Below are 26,903 nucleotides of genomic sequence, written 5' to 3'. Positions count from 1 at the left end.
CAGGCAGAGCAGCCCTACAGGTGTAGGGGCAAGTTTGTACACATCTACAACCGTGGCTATTTAGAAGCCCTACAAGTAACACGTTCTCTTCATATCGACTTAGTGTGTAGAATAAACGCAATTTTAGCCAAACTGACAACTCGTTAATGTAATTGCTCCAATACATAACTATTTTTGGATTGTGATTAGAGGAATCCATGATTAGGAATGCACAGCCATTTTAAAGATCCCATGGTGTTTTCTTTGGAGCCAAAAGAGACAACACAATAATCAATTAAACAGCCTTCCTTGAGTATGATTTCTTATATGCGTCAGAAAAGCATAGAGCTTGGTGTACATTGGCTCTTACATCCACATCTGCTTTTATCTTTGGAGTGTCTTCAGAGTCAACCAGGAGAAATTTACAACTGATGTTTATTCAGGACATAAACCCAAATTAATGCATTTGGAACAATGCGTTCTTGCTCCCATTCACATAATGAAATTTGCCTTTGACTTGAATGGGAGCAGTGCTGGGCTCTCTGCAGCTACTGATTATACATGTCAATATTAGGCTGTGTTTGAATGATGCTGATTTATGCATAAGAATAAAGTATCATGGAGTTGTTGTGAGACACCAGGCAACATAATTACATGGATTGCAAGAGAAATACAAAGCAAAATATAGCACTATATATTAATAGCCCATCTCAGCCTTCCCTCATTATATTTGGACCTTTGTTTTCTTAATTAGGAATTATTTTAAAGTTTAATCTGTATTTATTTCTCTGATGACAGCCTTGTTCTGAATGTACATACACTGAGAAGCCCTTGTTGACGTGACTGAGCAGGATATTGTATTTTATTAAATTTACTTTGGAGACTTCTAACACCAATTGCTAGCATGTTTGCAGTCCCAATTGCATTGAAAATCTAGTATCAACATGAGCTTAGAATAATACCCATATGTTGTTCCCGGATGAAGAAAACACTGCCACCCGGTACTGGTAGACTGCAGGAGGCCAAGATACACTTCACTATAACTTCAGGTGAAGAAGACTGATTTTTTTGCAGAATTACATTCATTTAACAGGATATTAGAAAATATTTCCCACCCTGCATCCACAGCGGCATGAAAGGAATATTTGAAAAGTGTTGTTATCAATGTCTGCAAACAATAACCATAGCTAGTACAAGTGCTATTACTATCTCAGGTAATATCAGTCTTGGGTATTTATCCTTAAAAAAGGGAAACAATCCTAGTCTCAGTTCATAAATATTGCAAGGTGGCACAGAGGTATCTAGTGACCATCCCAGTTCCACATAGAAAGAATGGGGGAGAGAAGGAAACAAAGCCCCAGCTCTGAACTCAAACCATATTAGAATCTGTCTTCTCAGAAGGAATAAAAACCTACTCTTGCCATGTAATTATTGTGATATAAGCCAGACTTTGAAAGTCCTCAGTCAATAGCAGGATTCCTCAGTGGATTTCATACCTAAACATAGGCATGAAATACCTTGGATTTTTCATGATCAAACTTGAGGTTCAAAATGAGTGGCTAAATTTTAACAGTTTTCTCCAAAGCAAGACCCTTCATGTTCTCACAATGCCAAAAAAGTTTCTCCAGTTTAAATATATAAACTGTAATAGGACATAATAGTCTCAGGCTGGAGCAGGTCATCTGAATCAATCTGGGTGCTATATAAGGCTTCCAAATAGTTATTCAGCAGTAAAGAGCGTTAATACCAGAAATAAGAGTGATAACTACCTTGCAGGCATATGCAACACGTGTCTTGTAATTCAGTAACAAAGATATACAGTCTCTCGCAAAGCAATCTCATGGAAAATGATGTATTAAGACTAGCTAATGATTGACTTGCTATTTACAGAAGGCTTCATTAAGCCTTTCCTGCTGCCTGTACTTTGTTTTTTCTGTCGTTATAAACAGCAACAGCTTTCCTGTGTTATAATTACATATTTGTAGACGTGGTTTCAGAAATTTGCAAAAACCTGCAAATAAAACCAGCACTATAGCTAATTACCACAATGTTTTATTATTAATAGTAATGTATATAACATTCCAATGTAAATTTTTCTTTTATAAAGGTGTTAATTATTCCTTACAACATTTTCAAAAGAAAGTGGCACAGGAAGCATCTTCATGACATTCTCAGGTTTATTTTACTGTTATTAATTTCAGGTGGACATGGCGAAATCTATTAGTGGGCATCTCCAAGTTCAAAATTAAGTCTGTAACAGATCTAGTGACAGAATCAAGGTGGTTCATCCTAAAACCTCACTGATACTTGGTAAATCTTTAGTTAGAGCTATTCTACGTTTACAGCAATTATATTGAGAACAGCCTGAACTCTGATCTGCTGACAGTCTGTCCTGTGTTTTCCAAAGCCTGTTTTAAATCAGTGCCAGGTTTACAATAATATCATTATGTTTCCAACCAGGCAACGATACATTTTCAGTATTAAGGTGGCATTTTCTTTCTTCGAGTTTCCATGGTTATTATTAGTATGAAAGTTGCAGTCTTCAAACTGCGTTACATACTAAATTTGTGAAAATCAAACTGAAAATGAAATCAGAGCTAGAGAGAGAGAATAAATGAGAATCAAAAGGAGCCAGAAGGAGGTTAGAAAAGACGTGCAAGCTTTCCGCAATGTATCAAACAAAAAAAGGAAGTAAAAGAGGAATGAGGAATAACTGGAAATTAGTAACTCACAACTGGCTAAAATAATAAATTCCTTTGCTTTCATTAGGATTCGTTGTAGTGAGAATAACGTAGGATTTGACTGTGCAGTGCAAGGACAGCCACAATAGAAAAGCAGTGCCCTGCCACACCAGCAAGTTGTGTCCCTTCGGTACCCTCCGGAACCACTGTGCATCAGAGGGACCGTGCACCCCCCACCCCCCGGGGGCACGGCCTCCTCACGCCTGCAGCCGGGGCTCACGTCCACGCCTGACACCCTGCCCACCCCGCCTGCGGCTCACACAGCGGGATCCCACCTCCCACGCTGCCTGGCGTCTCAGCCTACCCCACTGCAGCTCACGGCCCCCCCGCCGTGCCGTGATGATGCCGTACGTGGAACGCCATGAGTCCTGCTGACCCGTCGCACTCTGGCCATCGGCACTTGGCCTGGCGAGGAACTGTCACAGAGAGTCACGCAGCCGTCGGGGCAGGAGGGGAAGGGGTGTGCAGTGCCCACATCAGTTTTAGGCCCCCCCCCCATCCGTCCGTGGGCAGCCCCAATGCAGCCTCAGGCACGGTTTAATGTAGTAGTATATCATCTATAGGAAATCTAAGTTCCTAAGAAGGCAATGTATGCACAGAGGAAGCCGTGACCTCATCTCTTCCTTATGCCTTCACACCTCTTCAGAGTGCACTCGCCCTCCTCTCCCTTGTACGCGCACAGACCTGGCCGGCCTGTAGAACAGGAACTAAAAGACAAGAATGCGACTAGCAAGGGAGCTGCCTCTTCCTCTTCCTCATGCGCTTCCACAGAGCCGGCAAAGATGGATGAGCTGCTTCTGCCGTGGGAGGAGCAGCTGTCAGGGCTTGCTTTATGGGAGGCTTCTGGAGACCTGTAACCTACCTAGCTCTGAGACAACTCAAAGGCGCTGACCTCCAACCTCTATGTTTTCCACTATCTCCCTCACTACATGGAGTAGAACATCATGTATGTAGTATCCAATAAAACAAGGTAATCAAGCACAATCTCAGAGTCATGATTGCAATACAAATAACTGACAGAAGCTCACAGAAGACAGGAAATTGAAAGCGACTGTAAATATCAACAAGACAGAAAATTAACTCCTGTGGAAATTGCACGATTAGAAGCTTGGGCAGATATGGATAGACTCAACTTCCAAAAATCACGGCTGCAGTTAGCGAGAAATAATCTAATACTTGGTGAGTGGGTGAGGGCCAGAGGCCAAAACACCTCCAGAGACCAAGTAGAATAAAAGTCAGCAAGTAGGATTATTTGCTTCATTTTGGCACTGTAAAACATTTGGGCCTGCTTACTTTAGGGGCGGGGGCGGAAATATTTCTTCTTGGCTTGGTGTAGAGTAACTGCACTGCTATTCTGACTTTAAAACTCAGAATGGTGGTACTTGGAAAAATAAAATACACAAATGTATTGTTGGATTTTTCACACTTACTACTTCCTTCAAGTACAATGCCCTCAGCACAGAAATTCAAGTGGGACAAGGAGCAGTCTGGAGAGGACTGGAGATGTCTGCTGCACTAGAGCAGGGTAGAAGTGAGAACTAGGCTACGGCTCTAGTAGTACTTAGTACCCCTTGAGCGGATGGCTGGAGATAAATGGCTGTAGTAGCATCATTCATATATTTTTTTAATCTGAAATGCACTGAGCAAATGCCAAAGTTGCTGGCATTGTTCACTCAGGTAGTCCTAGCATGGAAGTCCTGCCACGCAACAGGGGCTGGGGTTTCAGAGCTGGAACTTGAGCCATCCATTGTTTGGAGCATCCATACAACTTGCCTTCTGACTCATGCTTACAAACCATTCAAGTGTACGTGTTCTGTACACTCACAGTGATGTCTTATTATGAGCTGAGCATCCATTTGTCAAAGGAAGTGAACCGCAATTCATGGTACAGGAACACAGTGGACTTATACCAGGGTTCTGAAAAGAGAGGATTTAGATTCCACACTGATTCAAAGGCGGGTGCGGAGCAATCTCCATACACCAAATCTACACGAGCAGGCTACATACAAGTTATTTAGAGGTGCTCAAGGAAGCCTAAGAAGTTCTGGAAGGAAATAATACACAGGAAAATACACGGGTAACATTGCAGTAGCCCTGCAATGATTCCACTAGTCATTGAGATATTGTATAAAGCACATTTTGGAGAAAAGAGAAAAAGCAGTGAACAAATCGGAGAACCTTTTACTTTAATTGGTGCTTGAGTTTTGGAGATTTAAAGTTTTCGAGATTTTTGCTCCGTTATCTCCAGGGCTCGAGTCCTCCTTGACGAAAAGCGGGCGCATTCCGCCGATCGCAAGTGGGAGTCAATGCTTTAAGGGGAAATTCCAGGTAGCGGGTGACTCCCAGTAGATCCGAGAGCCGGCCGGAGCTGGGGCCGCAGCGGGCCCCGCGGCTCCCTGGGCGATGCCCCGACTCAGACCCCGGTGCCGCTGCAACCCGAGCGAGGGGGGTCCGGCGGGCCGCGGGGGGGGGGGGGGGGGGGGGCTTCAGGTGGCCGTGGCAAAATAGGAGAGGTGCCAGCAGGGCTTTACGAAGCCCGAAGGATGCTAGGTGAAGGGCCAGGCGACCGGGGCCGCCGGGAGCAGCGGGCCCCTTCCCGCACGTTCGGGCAGGGGCGGCCGATGCGGTGGCGGCCGCCGCCCCGGCAGCGACGCCGGCCGCTCCGGGGCGGGATCGGCGCTTCGCCACGGCCCACCCCCGCGGGAGGACACCGGCGGCCGCCCCGCGGCTCCCGGGCCCGTGCGCCGGGCGCCCCTCGCCCCCGCCCGGGCTCCCCCCCGGCCCCGGCCGCTGCCCCCACCCCCTCGGCCGCCCGCCTTCCCTTCCCTTCCCCTCCCCTCCCCTCCCCTGCCGGTCCCTCCTCCCCGCCGGCGCCGGCCGCGCACCGCCTCGCTCCCCGCCCCGGCTGAGGGGCGGCTGCCGCTGCTGCTGCCGCTGCCGCCGGCGGCGGCTCCGGGAAAATGTCCGAGCGCGGCGGCTTCTACCGGCAGGAGCTGAACAAGACGGTGTGGGAGGTGCCCCAGCGCTACCAGAACCTCACCCCCGTCGGCTCCGGCGCCTACGGCTCCGTCTGGTAGGTGCGGGGCGGCGGAGGGGCCGGCAGGTGCGGGCGGCCGGCAGCGGGGGGTGTGTGTTGGGGTGGGGGGGGGGGGGCAGCCCCGGCGCCGCCCCGCGGGCGCAGACCACGCCGGGAGGCCCCCGCGTCGCGTCGAGACCCGCGCCGGGCGCCGGCGGTCGTTGTGCGCGGAGCGGGGCGGGAGCGGAGCTGCCCGGGCGGCGGCAGCGGCGCCGGCCCCGAGCGCGCCGGGGCGGGGGCGTGTCCGCTGGGCAGCCGGGGTGTGTGGCGCGGCGCCGGAGCTCGCTCGCCCGCCCCCCCGCCCCTCGGCCGGCGGCCCCGCGGGGCCGGGGCATGCCGCGCCGTAACCCGGGCAACCGGGCCCCCCGCCGCCGCCGCCGCCGCCGCCGGAGGGCGGCCCCCGCCGGCCTTCCCGCCGCTGCCCCCTCAGGCCGCCGCGCTCGGCACCCCCACCCGACCCGCCTCACAGGGGAGCTGTGGGGCGGCCGGCGCCGCCGCTCCCCGGCGCCGGTTGAAGCGAGCGGCCGCTCGTCGGTTGTCGCTGCTCGCGCCGGAGCGAAAATTGCCGCGAAGCCGAGAATCTTGCACAGTCATGGCGTGTCCGAGCGGGGAGGAGGGGGAGGCAGCGGCAGGGCGCGGGGCAGGGCGGTCGGGGCTCTCCCTGCTGCCGGCCCGGGGCGGCGGGGGGGGAGCTTCAGCGGCGGGCCCTGGCGGCCCCGGCGGCTCCGGCCCCCCTGGCCCCGGCGGCGGGCTGCGATGGGGGCACACCTTCCAGGCGGAGAGGTTAGCGGGACAGCCCCCGCGGGCCCGGGACGCCCACGGCGAGGATGAATTGTGCCCTGGGAAACAATGGCAGGAGCCCCTGGCGCGGGGCCGTGCCGGCAGGGCAGGGGTCAGGCAGGGCGGGCTGACGGGGAGAGAGGGGCGGCCTCGGGGGGATCGCCCGTCGGGGCAGAGAGGGGCGGCCTCGGGGGGATCGCCCGTCGGGGCAGAGAGGGGCGGCCGCGGGGGGATCGCCCGTCGGGGCAGAGAGGGGCGGCCTCGGGGGGATCGCCCGTCGGGGCAGAGAGGGGCGGCCTCGGGGGGATCGCCCGTCGGGGCAGATCGGGGGAGAGAGGGGCGGCCTCGGGGGGATCGCCCGTCGGGGCAGATCGCCGCCCGAGGGCTTCGGCGTCGTAGGGCTGCGTGAGGGTTGGTCGCGTCCTCGCTCTCCTAAAACGTTTTTCTTGTTTTTGACCATCACTCCGTCAGGTTTGCACTTTTGGGAACTGCCAGTGCAGATTGGGCCATTATTTTTGTATTTGATGCACACTTAACTCCGCTTGTAAAAGCTTCGAATCAATTTTTGGAAATAATGGCGATGTTTAAGGGGGTTCTGAAAAAGAATCGTGTTTCTTTTGTAAGCTGGGTAAGTGGAATTATGTAAAAACAATCCATAAGGGGCCTTTAAATAAACGTACTACACAAAAAAAGATTTCTTTAGAACTTAACTTTTTGCCGTGGACTAAACTTGTGCAATAGTCACTTGCTTTTTTCTCTTCACAGTCAGATACGAGAGAACTTTTATGGAGTTTCGTATTTGTTGCTTCCTTCTCTAGCTCTGTGAGATGCCCCAGTTGCATGTAAACTGGGAATATGCATTTAAAACACCTCCAACAATCAGCAGAAACATTCAGGGCTAGTGTGAACTATCTCTGAATTCTTATCTTTTTTTTTATTATTTCAGACTTACGCTTGCACCAGGGAAATCTAGGCAAATACTGCGTGACTGTCGGTACCTGCCGTTGTGGTTAAGCGTATAGTCCTGTGACTATCTGATGTGAATAGTTTCACAAGGACCTAGTCTGTTTAGACTATAAAATTCTAGTTTACTTTCTCCTCTCTTATTTTACAAGCTAGGAGCTGGATATACAGTAGGAGAGTAACTATTGTTGTGTTCCAATTGAACCTGCATTTCTGGTTATTTTCCCTATTTATGCTGACATAGTTTTAAGGGGAAGACCTACTCTGCTGAATTTTGTAATGAGATGTCAAGACTTTTGAGAAATTGCAAAGGAAATGAAAACATGTGGTGGTTCGCTTGCAGCACAGCTGGTGCTTTGTTTTTTTTAAACTGTTAGTGTTGTTAATTCATTGTACTTACTTCTTTTCTGTCTGCAAAGCTAAGGAAATCCTAGTATTTTATCAATGGAGAAGCCTAGGAACTGGGATCTAAAATGGAGACTGAAAAATGCTATGGGAAAGGTTTACTCTAAAGTATACATTTAAGAACAGAGTACAGCAATAAAATATTACTCTATATTAATAGCCTTGTTAACATCGATGAACTATAAACCCAAACAGAAGCTTGAATGTGAGGAAAAGGTTCACATCTCTCAGAAAAGCCATCTATTTTTAGTGTCTATTGAAATTGATTTTTTTTTTTCACTCTATGTGCATGTGCTTTACCCAGGAGACCCAGGAGACACAATCATTCCCTTGAGTAATACGCTATATTGCTTTTGTGAGTAATTGTACTCCTATTCAGTAAAATATCTAAAAACATATTTAAGTCTTACAGAAACCGCTGGAATTAAACAAATTCTTAAGTGCTTTGCTGAATAGAAGCCAAGGTCCTGAACTCCAAACACTGGCTTTAAAACAGGAACAAAGTTGTTGTAACATATCTTTTTCTACCTCAGTGAAACTCTTCTCTAGTCCTACCCTTTCCTTTTTTACCGTAAACTATCAGTCACATCCGATAGACTTGTGCAACTGAAGGGATAACTCGTAATAAGAAACATATTGTAAATATTTGCATTTAAGCTAAATTTTGCTTGCCCATTTTTTGCTTGCAGCTCAAAATCAATAGAAGAGTTCGTGTCAGGAAGCTGTGTTTTGACCCAATTTATTGACGTTTTGTAAGTCTAATAGAATTCGTATTTGGGTTAGTTTTTATATGCAGATGCATGAAATGTGCTATAGAGATAGGTACTATTGTTTTAAAAGAGATTCACTTTTAAAGAGGTATCTATATCAAGCACAGTGCTTTCCAGTATGTTTTTTTATTGTTTTTTTTTAATTTAGATGTGGAATATGTGTAAAAAGCAAACCTTCCTTAGCATAATGAGCTCTACTGCTTTTCTCACTTTTTTAATGACACATCACAAAGAACAGTCCTTCTTGGAAATCCTCAGAAGAACTCAGCCATACTGCCAAGCAAAGTTGAGCTTCAGCATCTATGTGAACCACAAAAAGAACTGTGAGGTCTTTCGCTCAAGTACTTCACCCTGGCAGTACATTTTGCATTACTCTTGTGTTTTAACTCTGCGGAGGGCTTCCTTTTACCTGGGCTCTTTCCTATGTCCATTCAAGCTGGTGGATGTTCTGTCATTTGCTGCTGTCAGATCAGGGTTTGGAGTTGGTTTTTTTTAAATTTAGGGGAAAAAACCTAAAGCCCTGTGGGATTGTGGGGTGTGTGTATGGTAGTTTAATTATATTTAAAATGATCAATGGAGTCTTCAACAGTACATTTTGGTTAATTTTTCTTTTTTCAGGGGCTGTTTGCGTATTAGCAAGTATCAAGTTTACATACACAACTGTTTCTTTTGGAGTTTCTTTATGTGCTATAGCTTTGCTTATCAAGTTGGATTTTTTTATATTGGACAAATATTTTAACTCTTCCTCAAGCCAAAACTCAAAGTTTTCTTGAAAAATGCATTTTCACAGTGTGCACCCTCAAAGTTGGATTTCTCTCTCTCCGAAGTCAAAGAGCTGGTTGACTCTTATAGACCAGGTGCTATCCCTGCTAATTGTGAGTTTTAAAAACATTTCTGGTTTTAAGTGCAGTGTTTAAGCTGATAGCCATTTAGATGGGAAGCAAGCAAGCTTACTTTCACAAGGTAATCTTCATCTACAACAGTTTCTTTTCAGTTCTAGAGAATAGAGACAATTCATGTCTCGGGTCAGTGCATTTTAAACTCTTGTCCCTTGTGACTCTGCCTTTTAAATAAGAATTCTGACTGTGTTTCAGTCTTTCAGCTGTCCCAGTGATATTGCTTATAAACTGGACCTCTGGCCTGCAGCATCTCTGCCTCTCTGCTGTATCACCCTGGTAGGTCCACCGTGGTTTGGTACCTGTCCGCCTTTTCCTCTGGGAGCTGGCGTTACCACCTGCTTGCGAAAGAGCTTCTTCATCTCTTCTTTTTTTTAAAGACTTTTTATTATATGACAAATTATGTCATGTGGATAGATTTTTTGTTTACTCCTGTTTTGTTTTGTTTTTAAAGCCTGTATGCCTCTTTTCATGCCAGCTTTTGTAAACTGACTGCCAGCCTACTTAGTCCTGGTTTTGCCTGGGAGGTATAGACGGCCTTCTGCAGCGTGCTCTCTCTGATCTCTCCAACAGGTTGTTTCCCATTAGCATATTGCAAGCTCTGTGTTCTGCCTTCTTGGAAAGAACAGACCTTGCAAGATGAACCAAAGTGAGTCCAGAGCTTCTTCCCAACCAGAAACTCCTGCATTGTTTCCTCAGAGGCCATTGGCATCAACAGTACTTGCATCATGCAGTCAGTCTCTTTTAATTTAAGAGTATGAAATGCCTAACACCATCTCAGGTGACATAAGACATTTTAAAAAAAGAGGCCTGCTAAGTCAGAGTGTAATGGCACAGGCCTCAGTTCAAGAAAAGCGGGAAAGCAGAGCCTGCCTTAAGTCATTTACACAACGCAGCTCTTCAGCAGGTCCCTCTTCCTTGCTAACTTTAAGTACATGCTTAAGATCCATTAAGTTTTTGTCCTGACTAATTTGGGGTAAAAATGGGGGAAGGTCAGGTGGTGTTTAGGCTTCTATTTTGCTGTGAGGAAGTACCAAGTGGAAAAATAGAAGCAGAAGGCTTTAATCCTGAAGCTTAACCCCTTCTTTCCCACATCCACCCTGTCCTGTGCTTCTGGTTAGATTGTCACTCAAGTGTTTTCAAGGGCAGTAGCTTGCAAGACTGGAACATAACATTGCTGATACTGTCCTTTTCACATTGAGGACCTCTAAGAAGGTGCTGAGACAACTCACTAGCATGTGAGGCTTTTTAAAAGCTGATATTAGCTGTCTTTGACAAAGAGAAAACTTCCTTCATCCAAGATTGTACTTGATGACTTGGGGCTGGTTTTTTTTGAAGGGACCTTTTACTTACCTGTAGTGATACTAAGTATATGATTTCAACTATGAGCTCAGGTTACTGGAGTTATGATATGTGTCACTAACATTGCATGCTAGTTTAAACAGTAAATGCTGAGATAAACTTCTAGAGTAGTAGTAACACACACCTGCTGTATGTAAATACAGCTGGAAACTGAAGACCACATAGATCTCTACAGGATAAAGGCAGAATCCCAAGCACATGTAGAGCCAGTTGATTTCAGTAGACTCCCTTTGGGCTGTTCCTCTTTCAGATTAGGTCTTTTGTTTCCAATGCAAATACAGGGGCTGAACTTCATCCTACATATGTTTATGGTTATATTTTATTGGAAACATTTCAAACAATATTGTTAAAATACTGCTGTCCAAGATCTGTTAGCAGTTGTCTATTTTTGGTATGCATCGTTCAGAAGCAGTTTAGAAGCCTTTCATTAGTTTTGTGCATATTTACAACGAGCCCTTCTAACCCTTATTCAAACACTTGCTTGAAAACTGAGAGATGAAGGCTGATAGGAGAATCCAGTCAGAGGCAGGACACCCCTTAAGAGTGAGTGTATGTAATAATGATACTTGGAAACAAGACCTTGAAAGTGCAGTTGCAATAGGGAGGAGAACTAAATAAAAGGAGCTGCATGGTCAATGTTGCAGGTTAGGAGGAGGATCTCTGCAGCAGCATTGCTAGAATGAATGGATGAAAAGAAGTGAAGCAACAAAAAATGTTGCAGAGTGAGGAAGACCCTCAGAGGAACACGATGAAATAGCTATTGGGAATGAAGACACAATGGGGTTTGCAGCTACAAAGCCAAGGAAGGTCAAGAATTCAAGAAACTTTGCAAAAGATATATGAAGGAAGATGGAAGAATGTTTCTGAGCACTGGCCAGGGAGACATCACTAGAAAGTTCGTTGAGAGTGGGTTTGTTGGGGTACTGGGATGGAATGCAGATTGCTCGTCATTCCTTTGTCCAGTTTCAGTCTGCGTATTTTCCAGCTGTTGCAACAGTGTAGTTACTGACTTTGGGAAGGAAAGAGAAGTGGGATGGTAGTTAGTGGAGTCAAGATTTATATTTTAAATGAGAATGTCTAAGAATGCTTTTAATGAAGGAGGCTGAAGCAGGAAGGAGGTGTTTGTGGAGAAGGATGAGAAGGGCTGAGAATGGCTGTGACAGAGATCTCTATGTAGGATGCTGTCAGGAAGCCTGTGGAGTAGTTTGAGAGCAGATGAGAAACATCTGTATGGGTGTGAGGAGGGTGGTAGAGGGAATTGTAGGAAGAGTGGAGAAAAGGCAAGTCAAGAAGTGGGGAAGACCACTTTGTATTGTGCAGGTTTTCTTTCAGGAGGAATTAATGAGATCTTTTTTAGGAAGACAGGAAGCATGGGGTGGAAGGGAGATGAGAGACACGAGCTGAGCCAGTTGTGGCAGAAAGGCAGCAAGGATCATGGAATTACAACCTTCTGTGTGGCTGTAGGAATATATTAGCAGAATAAAAGCTCTCTGCAGAGGGTCTCCTCCATACCTACTTCCATGTAATTTGTTATAATATGCACCTTCCTGACCACATGATGCAGCAGTGGCATAGCTAACTGCTTTCCTCTCCTGCCATCAGTCGTGATTGTGATTGCAACTGGCTAGGGGACACGGTCCCTGTTCCAGAGCCCTTAAAGTCTTAGGGCCAGCTTCCCAAGGAGCTGTTTGCAATTTCAGAACCTATTAGCTAGTTGGTACCAAAAATCCAGTATCTTAGTTCTGTGTGTACAGTCAGGAAGGGAGAGAGGACATTTCAAAAGCCCTACGTGACCTGGGAACAAATTGCTACCATTTAATATTTTGGCCACTGTAGAGAGAGAAAACAGGAAATTTGAAGGAGAAGTGGGGGAGGAATAGGAAAAAGGAGGACAAGAATGTAAGTGAGATTTTGTCTGTTTAGGTTTATGTAATGTATTTGAAAGCACTGGTATTTTTCATGTTAAACTTTATATCCAGATTAACCACAAGCGTTTCTAGCTGTAGCTTCAAAGCCCACAATTTATAACTACCTGGCAGTCGTCTTCTAATGAAATGCTGAATAGAATACATTTGTTATTAGCAGTGTACTGGCTTAGTGGCAGCTGACAGATCTTCTTGTTTATATACTGACGTGGGGCTTGTAGGCTATTTAAAATACATTATTTTAGTGTCCATGAGTTGGTTACACATGCTGAAGAAGCTAGCGGTTTATGACCCCAGCCTTCTGTATCTTTTTCTCACAAGAATGATTTTAAATGCATCATTCCCACTGATACAAGCTGTACTGTTTATAACTTCACCTAGAAAAGTGTGACTGCTCCTCTGTAAAGTTATTTGAATATTTAAGTCACTGTGGAGATGTAAGAGACAGAACAGAAAATAAAAAATAGCTTGTGGATTCAGAGGCTAATACAGCATTTTTATGATCATATTGTTACATTGAAAGAAGACTGGTGATGTATTCACATAAACATATGGATAGCAATTATTTTTTAGTATTTTTCAGTGTCTGCTTAAAAGTATGTACATATTTTTATGTTGGTTATGGAACAATTATGTTGCATATGTAAGAGATATTTTGTGCTTTTGTATTTAGATTTAGTGGTAAATTAATCTGAGATAATTGACAGTGATTGTACTAAAGCCAAAACAATTGATGCTAGTGCTCAGCATGGTGTGTTGTAATAATATCCAAGTGATGGGATGTAATTTTACAATACAATAACCTGTCATCATCAAGCAAGGGTTTTTTTCTCTAATGAGATTAACATGTCATTTCACAGCTGCCCATTACTCATCCTTCCACCTTTTGTCTTGCTACCATCTCATTTTTCGTTATGGTTTCCTTCTGATGCACATATATGTCATGATTTGTGTGGTTTAGTAAATAAACACACTCTGTACCTTAAATCTAGCTCTTAGAGGGTAGAAATCACCAACTTGAACTTGCATAAAGTAACAAAACGTTTATAAAGAAGAAACAAATGAACCGTTTCCTGGGTTTACTTTGCTGCTTAACTTAAGCTTACTGTGGGTGGCCTTCTTCTGTTCTCTTGCTGCACTGCCAGCAGCTGTTATGGTCCATTTTCTGGTATTGGATAGATGCTGTGTGTGGTTTTTTTTTCCAAGACTATTCTGTATTTCAATAAAAAGTAGCTCTATTGGGGGGGGGGGGGGGGGGGGGGGGGGAGGTTGTAGTTTAAAAAAGAAGAGCAAGATCCTGGAGAAGACCCAGAAGACAAAGCTCACAAACTAAGCCTTGCAAGCAAACCCCAAAATTTGTGTTATTCATGTGATGACTTTCATTCACTTACATGACATTTATGAGAAATGTAAAAAGGGTTATCATTCACTGCAGTTGTGAGGAACCCAGATTATATGATTAGGCACTAGAAAAATGTCCCAAGGCAGGGTTCTTGTGTGTCCTGCTTTTCTGTCTTGCTCACCAATGCGCATTTCGATAAGGGCTGCCTACCTCAATGATTAGGTTCTCTGTGTGTTGACCCCTCTTTCGTTCCTTCCCCTCAATACTTGCTCACATACACCCTTCTGCTGCTGTTACTTGTTTTTCTCAGGAACTCAGAATCTTACAAATTAAGGGGACATGTGTCCACAAGGAGGTTCATCTCTCCTGTAATGGAAGGAGTCAGTGGGTACATGAAAGGATGCTGGGGTCTGTGGATAAGAGCTCGAAGTTGTGGCTGTACTAAATATGTGGCAGAAATTCTGTGTACTTTCCATTTTGTTTTCTGGGGATGTTACCTTCTTTCTTACCAAAAGCAGTAAAGTTCTGTCCATGTGAGCCTGTGTTTTGAGCATGAATTGCATTTTTTCTTTGTTTTTTCTCTTAACACGTGTAATGGGGAATCTTCATATGTTCTGAAGGAATGTGACCCAGTGAAGGGAAGAAACTCGTGTTGTGCTGCAGTGAAAGAAATAAAAATAGAAGCCTAGAACAATATGGGGAAAACTCAGACCCAGTTTTATCATCACATGGAGCAAATTTAAGGATCTGCTTGTGTACAGCATTCTCTTCAAGTTTGGTGTAGTGTGTCCAACCAGTTGTCAAACTTCTGATGGTGGAGGGGTAACAGCCTCGCAAGCTGGGACACTGAATTATATAAAATAAATAGGAAAGTTAGTCTTCTCTGCATTTTTTGCACTTAACCCCAAATTAATCACTTAAAATAAGTATAGCTAATTATTTGTACAGATATAATGCTTCCACAAGCGTAAAATCACACTTGTAGACAACCAAAATCTCGTGGTTATCTGGGGTGATGGGGATGGAATACTGGCTGACACAGGTAACTTACAGCAAATGGGGAGTTCACTGCAGGCACAAGACTGGCACCATGTACAACCAGCTTGGGTCATGCCTTCATTCTGTATCACCTAGACCCCATCTTGCTCCAGGAATGAAGAGAACTTACTAGACCAAACACTGCGCTCAAGCTGAACTTTTTTCAGGCATTGTGGGTAGTACTGTGCCCAACTAATAAGCCCTCTCTGAGCCCAAAGCATTGGGAAGTTCAGGGACCGGCTGTAGTCCAAGAGGACCAGTTGATCCCAGGCAGAGTTCTTCCTGCATTGGATACTGAGTTTACTAAATAGGATACAAGTTGGCTCCATGCATGGTTTGTTAGATTGGGCTCCCACAGGCAGCCCTCCAGCTGTGGAAGCAAATTTGATCCTGAAGGCTAAGTAGCCATCGCTGAATAGTGTACTCCTAATCCCCAAAGCCCTGAAGGGTCTGAGCAGGCTGCGCACATGAATGGCTTGTCTGTCCAGTATTACTGCTCTGTAACCACAGAGGATAAACTGACCATGGATACTGGGGAAAAGACTGTATGTATGGCCATGTTTATAAACATCAGCTACCAAAAATCGATGCCCCATCAACAGTCATGAAGTTAGCGTGAAGCTGCTATAATCCTGTGCTTTCTGCCTCCTGAGTTTTTGGACTGCATTAGCTTCCTATGATCAAACTTTTCTCTGAAACCTTAGGAACTGGGAAGATGGGCATATAACTGGAGTTATGTATTTCATCTAGTGGAACTTCAATAGAATTATTAAATATAGGAGTTGACAACTCTGAAAAGGTACGTCTAATTTAAGCAACGATTGAAAATCACGCTAAGCAAAAGTCTCTAATCTGTGTGAAAATGATGCCATCCCTGTAAGCAGAATAATGGCTTTTTATCCTTGATCTTGGAAAGGACAGATAGCAAAAAATGTGTCATAACTGTGAAGGGTTCTGGGTCAAGAATGATCATATCTGAAAAAGCTGTTGCTAAGATTGTTACAAAGTTGTTTCTTGTAAATTAAAAACAAACAGTAATAATTTTGTTTCTTTTTAAATTATGATAGAAAGTCTGTCTAAAGTGGTGTTCTCGTATTCTGCTGAGGCATGCGAGCATGCTGCTTAATGATGATGTCAGAAATACTCGCTGATGATACTTATTTTCACTGCCTACAACAAATGAAATGCTAACAGTAAAGAACAGATTAGAGATGGGAGACGATATCCCTTTGTAAGTATCAAAGTTTATCTCCATCATACTATTCTGTCCAGCTACATGAGGCAACATCGTAATCAGAGGTCAGACACCTCAGAATAAATAGTTTCAAAGGAACTCAGGAAACAGTAGCTGAACCATTGGAAGGATGATTTGTTTCCAGGTACAAGTGAGTATATAAACCAGGTATAAACACAAGTGGTTGGCCAAAGCTGAAGCCCATAGAAAATAACCTTGCAAAAGAAAAAGGCACTGTAAGTTGCCAGCATTTGTTTGTGAGGCGATGCAAACACCAAGAGACTGGCAGAGAAGCCCTCTCCAGTCTCGATGCAGGAGCAGGGAGGGTGTGAGCTGGGTGTCATGCGGGGCAAGGGAAGGTGAGGGCCTCTAACCCTTTTCTTCCCTGTTAAACTAGTTAACAGCTTGGGTTTGTTTTGTTGTTGTTGTTGTTGGGGTTTTTTTGTTTTTGTTTTTTTTTAAGAAGCTGTTTTGAATCATTTTAGTTGGGCTGGTTACAGGCCCCCAAGGAAGGGTTCGCAGGTGCCAAGCACGGGGGGGACCATATTTTTGCCGTGACTGGGACTAGAGATGTCCTGTCCAGGGACTACTCTGAAAGCTGAACATTCCTGGGGAAATAGCACAGAAAAGGAAGCAGTTCATCCTGCCACTTATCAGTGTGCTTGGGGGACGATGAGGGATTCAGGGGACAACCCAGATTGCAGCTGTGATGATATAACAGCAAGAGGGGGAGACCGAGCCTAAAATAAAAGGCGTAAGTGTACATGGGGAGGAATGCAGGCAGTGGTCTGCCACTTGCAAAATGTGATCGCAGAGGCAGTAGCAGAGATCACAGATGCAAGTCATCCTTGAATCTGACAAACGAGAGTTCAAACAACATGAAATCTATTTTTTTGAATGCTTCACTGTTAATAACTTGAATTATGATGGTGGTAAACCAGGCAAGGAAAGAGCCTGAAGGCATTAGCTCTCTCATTATCATTTGCTGCAGTTTCTTGACTGCGGAGGAACTCATTTAAACCAAGTCAGTCCCTGGCCTGTGCAGCTTCAATTCTTGATTTCCCATTGGAGGTCCCAGGACTCAAGATGCCATTTGTTTTCTCTTTCTTTTTTTTTTTTTCCCCTCTCTCCTTATGTGCTTCCATCCTTAGTCTAAAAAGCTGCTGTCATAAGAATTACTGAAGCTAAAAAAAAATAGTGCTTTGTACCATCTGAAAGCTTTGCAGCCTTGAGTCATATGGAGGGTAAAAAGCAATCCATCTTAAAGATCAGTAGTTTTTAAACCACTGGAACCCACATTTGACCTTAGACCTGGGAGGAGAGGGATGTTTATCATGATAACAGTATTTAAAACCTAATTCCTCCTAGCCTTATATAATGTACACAGTATTTCACAAACCGGTACAAGCATGAGTGGGAAGGCTTGTGAATTACTAGAAGAGCTGAGATGTTAAGCACAGACTGCTGTTCTGGGCAATGTTATTTATTTATCTGGATAGACATTTCCTTTTCCACTGGAAAAAAGTTGGAAAGGATGTAGAGAGTATGTATTTGTGAGACTTGGCAGTGTTCTCCAGTGGCTTTGTTGGCCAGGTTTACACACAAGGCAATTATATCTAATCTTTCTTACATTAACAGCTAAGCATTGGCTTCCTTTTTATTTCTTCAGATTTACTTGTGCAACCTTCATGTTGTCCCTGTGGCCAGTCACGTGGAATTTAAGATATCTCTGTTGTCAGTTCTTCTCACACCGTTCATTCCTTGAGCTGCTCCACGTATTTGAGCAACACAGCATCCTCATATCCTGAATAACTGTGACTCTACCCTACTGTCAGAACAAGTGTCTCTGTCATATCCCTTCCACCCACTCCTCAGAGTGATACCAGTCTTCTCCTTCCTATGCTTGCTTGCTTCTGCTTGGGGAATGCCCTTCCTGTGGTGCTCTGCAAAGCCACAACCCTGTACACTTTTAAAATTTCCCTGAAGATCCACTTCTGTGATGCTTGCAAGAAACTAGCTAAGTAATCTGCTTATCTATTTCATTTATCTCATGAGTGACTCACTCCTTCCATGGTGCCTCAAGAAACATGTTGATTAAATCTCCTTCTTCTTACTCTGGTTTTATCAAATAAAAATGTTGCTGGACTGTGCCCTGCATTGGGCTTCACAGAGGCTGGGTGAATTCTAGGCTAACTGGATCACTATCACCTTTCAGATGCCACTCTGTTCTTCCTGCCCATTTGTTGCTTGTATCCTTTGTTGCTTCTCATTAGAAAACACCACCTTGTCCTCCAGCTGCCTGTAGATAAAGAGGCTTTGCTCTTTGCTTGGCTCTTCATGACTTTAGCAGAGCACCAGATATGTATAGAAGTCCACCTACTTGGAGCTTGGTGTATTAGTTTGGGAGCTATTCCATGCACAATCAATGTTTTTTGTCTCTAGCAGGTGTCTCCTACCACAATTTGCAGGAGTGTCTAAAACACTGTTCATAAGGAGCTAATAGCATTTGGTGTGACTGTTGACTGTGACTGTCACCCTACTCCATGCATTTTTCATGTTACCTAATTTTCGTGTTTGTAACTCCAAAAAATTTCTGTAAGATAAACGTGTCTGAGGGTTCTTGGCTTGCTAATGCTCTCTAGCAAGCCTAGATAGTATTATCCACTTTAAACAGATAATTTAAAGGTATTTTAATTGAACACAATTTTAACTTAATGGATAAGAGTAACAATTGAAAGACTTTTTTCTTCATAAGAGAAGGTAGCAAACTGAATCTTTTTATAATTGTACTGTCTCGTGTCATGAAGTAACACATACAGGGATGATTTTTATTCCTGTGCTACATAACAGGCAGCATTTATGTGTCGCTTGTTGTGCCTTTCTAATGCACAAAAAACAGTGGGTCTCCCTTTTGTGCAAATGGTGATGTGTGTATTTAGTGTCCTCTTCAGTAGGGCATCTCCGTCTGTATGAAGTTAAACGCATGCTGTGTGTCAGCAGGATCTGTGTGCTGAAGTGTAAGATACGTACCCGTTGTTCACTTCTTACCAGCATTTCCCAAGGAAACAGTATGGCCTTGGCTATGTCGACATCCTAATTTGATACCAGTTTTATGGCGCTATTGTCTAGCAAGCTAATGGTCACAGAGGTAATTAATATTGCTAGACATAATGGCAGCGTTCCTCTAATATTAGTAAAGACTCCAGTTTGTTCAGTAAGACCTGGAGTTTGGATCCCCATATTCCCTCTGAGCCTTGCCTTGGGGCTGCACTAATGGAGCTAATTCTCTGCTTACTTTTCCTGCCATATGGGGAAGGGTTACCTGGGGATGAGTCTGGAACATTATCGTCAGCGTTAGTAATTTGCTAGATGGAAACAAGGGAGCTGTCTCTGAAGACTCAGCGTTACTGCTGACTATCTCCCCCGGTTGCAGTCCCTGAGCAGAAGGTGAAAGAGAGCAAAGGAGGGGGTAAGGGCCCCCAAGAGACTACGGGTTTCTCCAGTGAACGAGCTGAGAACTTTGAAGTAGAACATGCCATCAACGTGGACTTTTTCTTTTCCTCTTCTAGTTCAGCTTATGATACCAAAACAAGACAGAAGGTGGCAGTAAAAAAGCTTTCAAGACCTTTTCAGTCCCTTATTCACGCGAGGAGGACCTACCGAGAGCTTAGGTTGCTCAAGCACATGAAGCATGAGAACGTAAGTGGAGAGTGAGTTCTTTCCCTTCGGATTTTTATGACAAAAGTTTGCAATACAGGCTTAACTTCCGTTAGGTACAATCTTTTTCAAAAAGTATATCCAACTCTCTAGCTATCCAAGATACCTGGGCCTAGCCATCTTACGTGGAGTGAAGTCACTGGACTTCAAAGCAGAGACTTACAGTAAAAGGCTGCCTTTTTACTGAAAAATGATCTAATTTCATCTTGATGATGCAGCTAATGAAATCCAGAACAAGTGGTCCTACTCTTCCCTAACTAAAGTAATAAGTGTGTTCTGCTCACTACTGTTGGATACCCTTGAAACGTCAGTCCAGGAAAAAAAAATACCTCAGACCTGCTTTTGCTGAATTTGTATTCTGTTGAGAAATTAAGGGCAGATACTCTCACTGAAATTAACAACAGTGTAATAACTAGATGAAAGGTAGTAGAACTTCAGGGCCCAAATAATTGACTACTATTCTAAGTTTATGTGGCAAACAGTTGATTTCAGTGGGAGTATCCACCTGCTTGAAAGTAACTTGATGAATTGAAGCCTGAATAAAATATAGTGGATTGAAAAGTATCCTGGAGAAATTATGCTAAAAAAGTTAAACAACAACAGAACACGATAACCCATGAAATTGTGCGTAATCTTAAGTATAGCAAGCATACAAGCCATGTGTCAGCTTTTCTGTAACAACGTTACTTTTCCTGCCTTTATTTCTGATTGTCTAAAGTCTTGTTGTAATAACTTTTTGAATTAACATAATTTTCCATTGGTCATGGAGATAGCTGAGGCTATACCTGTATAGAACACCTACTGTGCCAGACATACTAAGTTTTCAGGATGACCATATGTCATATTTTTGTAAGTTCCATCCCAAAAATGCTAAGCACTGTCAATACTAATTACATGTTGCTTTACAGATTTCTAAAAAATAAAATGTCGATTCCCTCATCTTTCAGGTTATAGGATTGCTAGATGTTTTTACGCCTGCAACATCAATAGAAAATTTTAATGAAGTGTAAGTAAAATTTTAAAATAATTCTGACTACTTAGTAATTAAGTACCACTCTGGTTTTAAAAAAGGAAGCACATACTTTTCTAAAAGACTTGCAGCCCCAGTTAGCTTTGTGTGAAGAACCCAAATAAATATTTTTGCAACTTTTCCACAAAAGAGGAGGCAGGAGGATGGGCCTCATTTTTGTACTTTTTCAAATGATACTTAATAAGATTATAGGTATATGGTAAATGGTTTGATGCTGCATAAATGCCAGTAAACTTGAAACTTTTTCAGTTCAATTACTTGTTAGCTGCAGATTATTTTTTCACAGCTAGATGGGATAGTTCAGGAATGCAGGAAAGTATTCTGTTGGTTAACTGAGACAAGGTAAATTTAGGCTAGCTTCCTGACTAACCTAGGACTGGTGTATTTTGGTGTTACTCAAACGTATGATTTATGCTGAGTTCCTCTTGGTTTACATCATGTATAAGCACTTAGGTAAACAATTTAGCAGAAGAAATAGTAATTAATATTTTTTTGTCTCCATGTAAATTAGCGGCCAAACCCCTTTGGCTCTGGGGCAAAATTACACAAATGAGAACTGGGTATGATAGATGCATACTTTTGTCCCAGCGCTGTTTTTGGAAAAGAATCAACATTTCTGCAAAATTTGTCACAAAATAAAACTTCCAGTGGGGACAAAGAGGCAAGTTACACAAAACACTCTTATTTCAACCAATCCAATGTTAACCTCCATCACCAGATATTCTGGGGCCTTGCAGGTACTGTAGTTTTGGTGCCTCAGACCCCTGCTTTGATGTTGGGTGAGGCTTCCTATTCATCTCAAAATATGATGCGTTCTCCCCTCACTGAGCTGCTGTAGTGTGTCATGGTGAAAACAGAGATAACGGTTTTTAATGTACCGTAAGGATTTTTCTTTTTCATGATGTTAAATCTCACAGCTGTGATTCCATTATTAAAGCTCATATCTGACTTAAAGGGCATAAACTGTGTGTTAGTAGAAAATGGAAAAGGAACCTACATGGGAGTGTGTAGTTACTCTTTAGATGTTCTGCTTTTAGAAGGATTTACATTCTGTCATTCTTAAATGAGGTATGTTTCTTTGTTTTCTTCTCTCTTTTATTTTCACAGGTATCTTGTGACAAATTTAATGGGTGCTGACCTCAATAACATTGTGAAGTGCCAGAAGTTAACGGATGACCATATACAGTTCCTCATCTATCAGTTACTTCGAGGTCTTAAGGTACTGGCTGAACTCAGGAGTTTTAGAGTCAGCAACCGAAATGTTGTGGTAACAACTGGTTCATTGCTCTGACAGTACTTAAACACCTTTTTTTGTGTCTTAAGAGTGCATAGATAGCAGCAATCATTTCCGAAATTATCAGATCATTTTTCTAACCAGAAATAAAACCCTAAGCCTGCCAACATTTACATGCGCAATACATGTGAATACTCCCCTTGAACATTAACTTTAGATTAGTGTCTATTTAAGTTATTATTGAAGGAGAATCACTTGCTATATAGTGCTTAAGTGAACGTGTTCTGTAGCGCACAGTGTGTGTTTTAGACATTTCACCTGTCACAAAAAGGTAGTGAAAAAACTTCTGAAGAACGTGACATTTATAAAGAATGATATGGCAAGTAACTCACATTTGTGCTCTGAAAGACATGAGCCAGTTTGAAAAACGACAGCCCTGATTTTTGTAGAGCATCACATGGGAGAAGAGGTAACCAAGTTAGTTGGGCTCTTTGGGAAATGCCTGGAAGTAGAAGTTTATCCTAGCAATGTACAATGTTGCACACAATCACCTAGGATTTACTCTGCCTGTGAAGTCATTGTTTCCTTTAGTTGTATCAGTTAAAATTCATACAATTAGATAACACAGGCAATTGGCAATGAAACTGTAGCAAAATTTTCTTCCAAAAGAATTAAAATATGTATCGTTTTGCTGACATTAAACATGTAAGTGTCTATAAACAGGAGAAGATGTAGAAAATGCTTCGCATTACTAGGTGATAAGTGTTTTCTCGGACCAGTGTTGATTTTCCCAGGTATAAGCAAAAAGAAAAGAGAGGGTTCAGCTGCTTTGGTAGCTAACTTAACAGTAATTGATATTTTAGGCATGGACAATATGTTTGAAAGCAAGCCATGGTAAATACTGGCTCTGAAATATACTTATTACGTGATTTTCAGCAAGTCACCTTGTGCCTGAGACAGTAATTCTTATTCATGCATGTGGGTTCTGTCAATTTCAGTGCAGATTTTAGTGAATAAAAATTGCAGAACTGAGCCCTTAATTGCTTTGTCTCATTTACCTAAGTTAATAGCTTAATTAGGAAGATGGATTCTGGAGTTAATTATCTAGCTTGCGATTTTGAATATAAGGCTATGTTGTGTCAGGGCTAAATAATAGTAAGCGTTGTGCTCTAAAGTGAATATGAACCTCGGAAACGCACTCAGGTGCATTAATGCACTCAGGTGCATCTCTGGCTCTGTTTTGAAGGGGAGGGGTTGGTGGTGGCGCCTCTCTTCTGGAACTGAAATTCCCATGCCTCGTTAGCGGAAGAACGTTCGGTCATACGTAACTCCTCGCTTACATCCGTGCCGGAGCCGTGACGGCGCGTGTTCGCGTACCTGAGGAAGCTGTGGGCTCGCTGGCGGGCGTGCTCAGCAGTACGGAGCGCAGGCTTCGCAGCCCGCGGAAGCCGTCCGAGCAGGCGAAGCGTTAGCCTGCAGCGGCGTAGGTTGGCAGGCTCCTGAGCTGGCTGGTAGAGGACGGCGTGGCGGCAGCGGAGGAGCTGCTGTCGTCCTCTCAGCAGCGCAGGGACGCGGCTGCTCTGTCGCCGGCGGTGGTCTGGTTTCCTCCCCGTTCAGCCGCGAGCAGCTGTTGGGAGGAGCGCGCGGGTGGCCCTGCCCTTCTGACGAACAGCGCGTAGGTCTGGAGCAAGAAGAATGCCCTCGGGTTTTCTTTGGGTTTTCCTAGTTGATATACAGGTTTCGCGTGCAACCTCTGCTCCCCAAAAAGAAGGTGAATTCACCTCTAGAGAATAGAGAAGAAGGTTTTCAAGGTCTTGCTGGTCCTGGTCGGTAAGATCATAGAGAAACTGGCTGTAGATCCTCACAAGTGAACAACAGGCAATTACAGAGTAAGCTTTTCTCGATCTTTGAGTTTTAATGTTTTATGTAAAATAGCAGAGACACTAAATAGCCACTGAAATACCGCTTTGGGTCCCTGCTTTGAAAGTGGACCTGAAGTAATGCTGTGGCTTAGGTGGGTATTTTGGTCACTACCCTCTCCCAGGGTGCCAGTATCTCTCACCCACATTCAGCGTTCGCAGTATGGGAAGGTGACTTACATCATCTAGGAGTCAACCATACTGCTCCCTAGGCCACTGCCTTCACTGAGCCACTAGCTGATCAACGTGGACATCCAGATAAGACTGGAACAAATTCCAAGTTGGTAAGAAACTTTCAACAGAAGAATCGCTACAAGTGCTGTCTTTTATGGTAGAATCTAGTCCTCAGGGTTACCTCTCTTGAAATATCCAGCTCTGGATAAGACAAAACAAGGAGGTTTTGAAGTTCGTCATAGCTCTGTTTGATCTGAAAATGTAGTGTGTCATAAGTCTTTTCTGTACATAAAACAATCAGTCTCAGAAGTGAAAAGATATGACACGTGACTTATACCTTCCTTCACCTCTAACTTCAAACCTTACCTTTTTTTTTTTCTTTTTGTTTCACAGTATATTCACTCAGCTGGAATCATCCACCGGGTGAGTTCACTCACTGCGATAATAAAAATGAACAGAGTGTGTCCCTCTGTGCATCAGATGTGTTACTAAGACATAGTTATAATATACTTTAAAAGGTTAAAATCGTACTTGACTAACTGTGTTCTGCTACAGGACCTGAAGCCCAGTAACCTAGCTGTAAATGAAGACTGTGAATTGAGGGTACGTATCATGCTGTTGTAAAAGCTCTCCAGATGACAGTTTTCTGAGAAAACATTAGCTACCATTTTTATTTCTGATTCCATTAATTTCAGCTGTTTGCTACTGTTGATCCCCTGGCATAGAAGACCCATTTCGATGAACATGGGTTTTTCTTCCAAATGTTAATTTAGTATGAACACAAGTATCTCTGCAAAATGTTCATCCCTTGTTTGTGGCAGATGGTACATAGGCTAATAATTTGGCCCATGAGTACTTAACTGAGTATATCTTGGAAGTTTGACCTGTAACATGTATCTGCATCTGCCATGTTTAGATGAAGCCTTGTAACAACTTTCATTTTTATATCTATAGAATATACAATCTAAATTAAATAATGATATGAAAAAGGTACCAGTATTACCAGTTGCATTATTAGTTGCAGGCAGTAAAAAAAAAAACCAACCCTGTAATCCACACTTCTCAAATGCTATTTTCACGTACATGTCTATATAAATACATATCTTTGTGTATCTGTGTGATACGATGTTACATAATAAGCATGAGGCTCTGGAGAAGGAAAATAGGTCTTCTAGCTTTCTAAGCCTTTAAGCCTAAGAATGAGAAGTTTAGCATTTTTCCATGACAGCCAGAAACATCTTTCTCCCTGTGACTGAGACACTGATGTAATCACTTTATTCCAGCTGCGAGGGATTTAAGAAAAGATTCCAAATACTACCAGATCAGCAAAAAAATCACAATAGTGAATAACAGCAGTGCAGTTAGGTTCTCGCACTAATCCGGATCTGTGGTGAGAAACTGTAGTTCCTGTTTGGTTTAGTGACACTTGCAGATGCTCAGCAAGTTTCATGATTATCCCTTTAATGTCTTCATGCATGTATGTTCAGCATCTGTGAAATTTTATGGGTCATCTGGGTCTGATCATGCACTCTAAAATGTGTGCTGTATTTTTGTACTGGAGGTAAAGGAGACTTTTAATCTTTTTTTCTATTATTGTGGTATCTGTGTACCTCCCTCCTAGCATTTGTTGCACTGCTCTTTGCTTTGTTTATATTTATAGCTTTACTTCCTCTGATACCAAATTATTTTCTAGTAGAACAAACTAGTGGATATTTCCCTGTACAAACAAAAAGGAAATAGAAGCAAAAAGAAGGAGAACGTGTGTACACATTTGATAGAAGGGATCAGCTATTAAAGAAGAATACTGCCAAAACCCTTATAAAAATAAGGGCATTAGTGTTTGAGTTTCACGCCATTATTCATGCCTTGTTTGCCTCATACTTTTATTTTTGCTTATTTAAGAAATAAATAATGCTTTTAAAGTATATTAGAAGTAAATGTTAACATGTTATTTATACCTTAATATTTTTCTTTAGGCTTTTTATATCTTTAAATTGGATTATAACTGAGGAATTTTGAATTATGCTCTTAAAATTTTTTTATTCCCAATGATAAGGATTAGCTATCAGCTTAATAAATAATCCTGGATCTCATCATGGGAGGTTGCCACTGATCTTAATTCACATTTCTATTTGAAGAGATGCTAACTAGCTCAGATGACTGATTTAACGAACAGCACTGAGGCTCACTCAGATGGTACCCTTTCACAGCAGTCTCTCTTAGAGTTAGGGATACCTTTTAGCTCTATAATTAGTGGGACATACACTAATCAAAAAATAGAAAGCAAAGAAATGAGCAGGAAAAATTGAATTGAAATA

General features: G+C 43.2%; 1 protein-coding gene across 1 annotated transcript in view; it reads left to right on the top strand.

Annotated features, from left to right (window-relative positions):
* Window positions 1-5,558: 5,558 nt before the first annotated feature.
* Window positions 5,559-26,903, top strand: part of MAPK11 (mitogen-activated protein kinase 11) — a 33,112-nt gene continuing 11,767 nt past the window's right edge. Inside the window, exons 1-6 of the mRNA XM_069801968.1 lie at window positions 5,559-5,793; window positions 20,081-20,210; window positions 21,176-21,234; window positions 22,366-22,477; window positions 24,979-25,008; window positions 25,141-25,188. Coding sequence (XP_069658069.1) covers window positions 5,681-5,793; window positions 20,081-20,210; window positions 21,176-21,234; window positions 22,366-22,477; window positions 24,979-25,008; window positions 25,141-25,188 — 492 coding nt within the window. The 5' untranslated portion in view covers window positions 5,559-5,680. The remainder of the gene's footprint in view (window positions 5,794-20,080; window positions 20,211-21,175; window positions 21,235-22,365; window positions 22,478-24,978; window positions 25,009-25,140; window positions 25,189-26,903) is intronic.

This window comes from Haliaeetus albicilla, chromosome 14 (assembly GCF_947461875.1).
Source record: "Haliaeetus albicilla chromosome 14, bHalAlb1.1, whole genome shotgun sequence".
Lineage (NCBI taxonomy): Eukaryota > Metazoa > Chordata > Aves > Accipitriformes > Accipitridae > Haliaeetus > Haliaeetus albicilla.
This window is presented reverse-complemented; position numbering and strand designations above follow the sequence as displayed.